The 5,362-nt window shown below is 37.8% G+C and overlaps 1 protein-coding gene across 1 annotated transcript; it reads left to right on the top strand.

Annotated features, from left to right (window-relative positions):
• Positions 1-213: 213 nt before the first annotated feature.
• LOC149195998 (methyltransferase FGSG_00040-like) lies at positions 214-1,143 on the top strand. Its single transcript, XM_089408094.1, has one exon. It carries the CDS (start codon positions 214-216, stop codon positions 1,141-1,143), a length of 930 nt encoding a protein of 309 aa, XP_089264220.1.
• Positions 1,144-5,362: the final 4,219 nt, after the last annotated feature.

Genomic DNA, 5,362 nt, shown 5'->3' with positions numbered 1-5,362 from the left:
TAATAACGCCTTCCCTTTTCAAATTCCGACTTTTCAACTTCATTAGTGTGTCGGGTTTTATGTGTGGATGGTTACGTTTTTTCTATGTCTTAATATGATTTTGCGAGAGGGGAGAATCAGAAAGGAAAAAAACCCTAACGGTTTTGTTAGCTGCAGAGCAATATTCCCCGCGAGAAGAGGAGGAGCAGAACGATCGAGAACCTGCGTCAGTTAATGGCCTCGCCTTCACCTAATTCTGAGGTAGACGCCTCAGAGAGGTTCGACAAGCAAGCCCTTCTCCAATTCCATGAGTTAGCCCGTCAAAAAGTTGGGAATGTACTGGAAGACATGTTTCATTTACGCTTGTCCTTCACAGATACCATTGGCAGCAGCGGAGGAGCTTCTTCGGTACCGGTGGAAAGATTAACACCTATTTCTTTAACTGAGTTGCAGGTTGGCCGAGTCCACAGTGGCCGGGTGCTCTACGGTACTCTCTGCGCTGAGGCCTTAAGGATAAGCTGCATCATGACTATGCTTGAGGACGATCATGGCCTTGCCGTCAGGGTCGCAATATACAATGCGGCTCATTCGCACTCGAACCTCCAGAGGCTTTACCCCAAGGGAGCCAACGTGGCCATCAAGGAGCCCTACTTTAAGCGCGGTGAAGGCGGTATCCTCGCTATCCGTGTAGACAATCCTGCCAACGTTGAGATGCTCGTAAATGAGGAGGAGCAGGCGGAGAGCCTGTTGGATGTGGATGTGGAGGAGATGAGGCAGAAGGGCAACGGCTGCTTCAGAGACAAACAATGGGACGCAGCGGCCGAACATTATACGAAATGCATCGACGCCGCTCTGCTTCAGCTCGAGAAGACTACATCTAACGACAATAGGACTATCATCAACTGCCTACTGCTCGCCTATTCCAACCGGGCAGAGACAAGGCTTCAGGTGAAGGAATTCGATCTGGCGCTTGAGGATTCTGACAAGGCCCTTGGGATCGATTCCAGCAATCTCAAAGCGCTCTATAGGAAAGGCCGTGCTCTGGTCGGGCTGAAGCAGTATGCGGCAGCATGCGAATATTTGGAGAAAGCCAACGAGGTCAGTCCTGACCAGATGGAAATACAAGACGCGCTTCGGCAAGCCAGAGCCGGATGGCAAGTATGACTTTTAGTAACAGTACAATTGCCACTGTTGATGATCTTCAAAATGAAAGGCACACTTGCTTTCTTATGAGCATAGGTGCTAGATCCAACCTCTTATCATTTCATGAAAGTGCTTTTAATGGTGCTGTAAAATTGTTAAGTAAATCTATTAAGGTATATATAAGTATTCATTTGGTGACTAAATTACAACATAATTGTGTGTGGAAAAAGAAACAAACATCACAAATATATATTAACCATGCAAATTTATGCAAATTAAAGTTGATTAATTTTTTTCACCTTTTCTATTAGGAAGGTAATCGCCAAATAAAACCTTCTCGGTTTTATATCTTGGTCATCTATTCATTAACCTCTCTATCTTATATCTTCGTAATCTATTCGTTAATTATAAGATATTCCTATTTTATTTATTAATTATAGGATATTCTTATTTTAATAAATAATTATAGGATATTCTTATTTTAATATTATTTGAGATGTTAGGTATATTACATCATTCCATCTTTATCCTTTTTCAATAACATCATTAATGGAATAGCATTCTCTACATCATTTTTATTTTAATCTTGTGTAATACCATATAAAAACCAAGAATCTTTATTTAAAAAAATTGATACTATTTGGAATATGCCACTTAGTAATTACCTCAAGCTACTTTCAGTATTTGGATTGGTTTGCATAGAATTTATTTCCGTCTAATAGTCTCAACACTATTTTTATGTGGTTAAGGTATAAACTCCAAGTAGGTCATTTATTACTACCCGGATTGTAGCTAGGGAATTGGATAATCCAAGATGGGTAAATTGAAATTCATATATACCCTCATTTGTATAGAAAGCGATTTTTGGAGTGGCATTTTGTATTCTTACGTCCTCATTTGTATAGAAAGCAATTTTTGAAGTGTCATTTTGTATTCTTATGCCCTCATTTGTATAGAAAGCAATTTTTGAAGTGCCTTATATGATAGCCATATTTCAAATCATGTTTCGAGAGAATCATGGAGTTTTCAGTAATTCATCCACAAATGGGGTATGAAACTCATTTTTATGGTAATATTATTTAATGCATGATAATTGATATAAAGCCTATAAGAGCTACCCTTATTCCTTATTACTGTGACTGGCATTCATTGACTGTAAGCTCTTGCTTTGGTTTATTATACCATGCTCTAATAGTTCCTACACTACGAGCTCAATATATCTTGATGATTTTTCCTATAAGACTTCCTCTTCACTATCGATTTAGTAGTGAGCTCTATGATATGATCTCTTGACTCGAGAAAAGACCACAAGTCCTTATGGTATTATGTTACCTAAACATCTAATTAATCCCCGTGGGATATATTGGAAATCCCAATTGGTAGTTATTCTTAGTCAGTTTTACCTTATAGCATTTTCTAGTGAAAGAAGTAGTTATGGAACCTAGAATTATGATTTCAAATTTAGAGGTGGAGTAGACAAATATATTTGATTTCTTTTCTATCATTATATGTATAAAATTGTGTGAATTTTCACTATCTATAAGAACCATTATGTTAGTTTTCTTATTGTATCGAAAAGAAATTAATTAAACAATAAAAAAATCTAAAAATAAACTAGATGATTAAAATAGTTAATGTAATTAATAATAATTAAAATAATATTACATGTAGCTAAAATTAGAAAATACTAATTAAAACAATGTGATGTAAGTAATGTACTAATAATAATTAAAAATGAAAGAATATTATTCTAATAATAATAGATCATTGTAATTTTCTGATGGGGTGAGATTAGGGCAGCACATAGAGGTTGCCTCCCATGTGTGAAAACAAGTAGATACGATGCGAGGGATGAGCCTCCTAATCCCTTCACATCTTTACATGCACTGGGAGAGGTATTGTCTTAATGTCAGCCATTCATGTGACCAATTATTCAGCATATGTGTGTGAGGGTGGCAGAGTGTTAAGGAAACATGTGATGAATGCACCAGGCATTCGTCTTTATATTCAGATATGGTGTTGGGATTTGTGGTGGTTCTCAGGAAGGAGGAAGCATTGAAGGTCGACGCTCATTGGAAACGAAGTGTGGTTGCTCACTATGGAAATATACAAGGGCAGTGGGCTCGTTTGGAAGTTGCGGCTGGGAATCTTGGTTTTTGGTGCGAAAGGAAAGACTGGGCGCAGAAGAAAAACTCCTTGTGGTTTGGAGGTAATTTGTTCTACCTTGTTCTTACAGGGTGGTGGAGCTCATTGGTAAGAAAACCCTGCGGTCGGAGGGGGAAGCCAAAGTGCCCCAACTTTAATAGTGATTTCTAGTGTGACGGGGCCTGGTGGGTTCGCTTATAGTTTCTGGCTATAGAATTTGGTAGGTGGTGGCTGATTTTGTGCTCGTCTCGAGACAGAAACATCTCCCCTATCCCTGTGTGGTGCCCCATCATTGGTGGTATTATGGAAGGTGGAGGTGTCAGGATTATTTAGTGGGGTTGGTCCTTCATGGGTAGAAGGAGCCATCTTGGTGAATTTGTGTTATTTTGGGTAGTGCTACTGGAGTCTTCTGTCTGCAGGGAGTGTTCTTTTAGGGGGAAAGTCTCGTGTTTGGTGTTTGTTCAAGGCGTGCCTCTGCCTTGGGAAGCTATAAAACTGCTGGAGTGAAGGGGCGACTCTTCCTCCCCTACTGACCTTGCTTCTGAAGGGGTGATAGATAGGCCCTGGTCACAGCGACGCCTTGTCGGGGTGGAAAAATGGTTGGGTGTGCGTGGAAAGGAAACATAGGTGTGAGAGGAAGTCGCGAAGGTGGTAAGCAGGGGCTGAGTATAGGTGAAGGGTCGCACAACTGTGGTCAAACTCGTAGGGGCGGCGACACCTGTGGCAGTAGGGCGAAGCATGGGCCAGCAGCACCCGAGGCTCAAGAGGGGCAGGGTCTCTAGCACTGTTGCCTAGAGAACTGTCGCACTCTCATTGACAGTTTGAGGGATAGGGTGGATGTTGCAAAACGAGTGCTAGGAGCATGCGGTGCAAATGCCCTCTCTTGATCGGTTGCATTACTTTCAAAGTCAACTTTGGGAAAGACTGGATGTGTTCTAGAGAGGGAAAAACCAACTCACGGAGAAAGTAGAAAAGTTGGAGACATAAATGGCACACTATGGAGGACACATTCAGTGTGACTTCTGCCCTCCTCCGCCTCCTGGATTAACGGCCCCGGGAAACCCTGCATCCATTACGTCAGACGACTAGTATGATTTCTAGTGTTTTTTACGTTTTAGTTTTGTTTTGGTGCCTCTCGCCCAACCGTTTATGGACGTTGTCCTTATCTATTTTTTTTTATTTTTGTCATCTAGTCATTTGGTCGATAAACCTGGTCGGGGTGAGACCACATGTTTTGTGATAGACTCTATGTACTTCTTTTTCCAACATTAATAGGATATTGACTTACAAAAAAAATAAATCATTGTAATAATAATAATAATTATAATCATTATAATGAATATAATAATTAATGATTATAATAATTAACTCTTATAATGATAGTCAACTATTGTGATTAATGTAATAATAATTAAAATAATGTATATTAATGTAATGAAAATTACAATATAATGTAATTAATGTACAAATAATAATTAAAAATAAAACTATATTATAGTTAGAACAAGTGCTACGTAGTAGCTTCTCTCTGTTGCTTAGTAAAAAATAGTAAAACTATCTAATCACTATGATATATATTAAAAGAACTGGTTACTACACTTTGTAAATATAGTTGTAAAATGTTCAACCCTTGACATCCTATTGAAATTTGCACTTTATATTTACATATATTTATGAAAAATGTCATAATATTGATTGCACAATTCTTAAAGCTATTCAAACTTTTCTTTAGATTTAATATAGTTAAACTAGAATAGAATAATGAAGAAATAAATATTTCATCATTTAATTAGATAGATATATTACAAATTTAAAATAAATAGAAAAACTAATTTGCTTTTTGAGAAATATTAAAAAAATAAATATTACTTCTTAGCTCGACTAAAAAAGGCAAGGCAGCTTATTATGTTTGGATAATAATAAAAGAAAATATTTCAAAAAAAATTCAAACCACATGTAGCTACCATTTAAAAAAAACAGTATGTCCAAATTGTTTTGAAAAGCTATATGTTCAAACTACTGGAAGGTGTATATTCCATACTATCTATTCACGTGACTAGTCAATATGTATAAACGTGCACAGAGCCAAGTTCCA

Source organism: Pinus tabuliformis, chromosome 2_2, assembly GCF_031772625.1.
Source record: "Pinus tabuliformis cultivar Carrire ecotype Pingquan chromosome 2_2, CPIR1, whole genome shotgun sequence".
Lineage (NCBI taxonomy): Eukaryota > Viridiplantae > Streptophyta > Pinopsida > Pinales > Pinaceae > Pinus > Pinus tabuliformis.
Note: the sequence above shows the minus strand (reverse complement) of the source record. Positions and strands in the feature narration are given on the sequence as shown.

Bases quoted from the DNA above. Each gene is read 5' to 3' on its own strand.
- LOC149195998 (XM_089408094.1), top strand. From the start codon at position 214: ATGGCCTCGCCTTCACCTAATTCTGAGGTAGACGCCTCAGAGAGGTTC.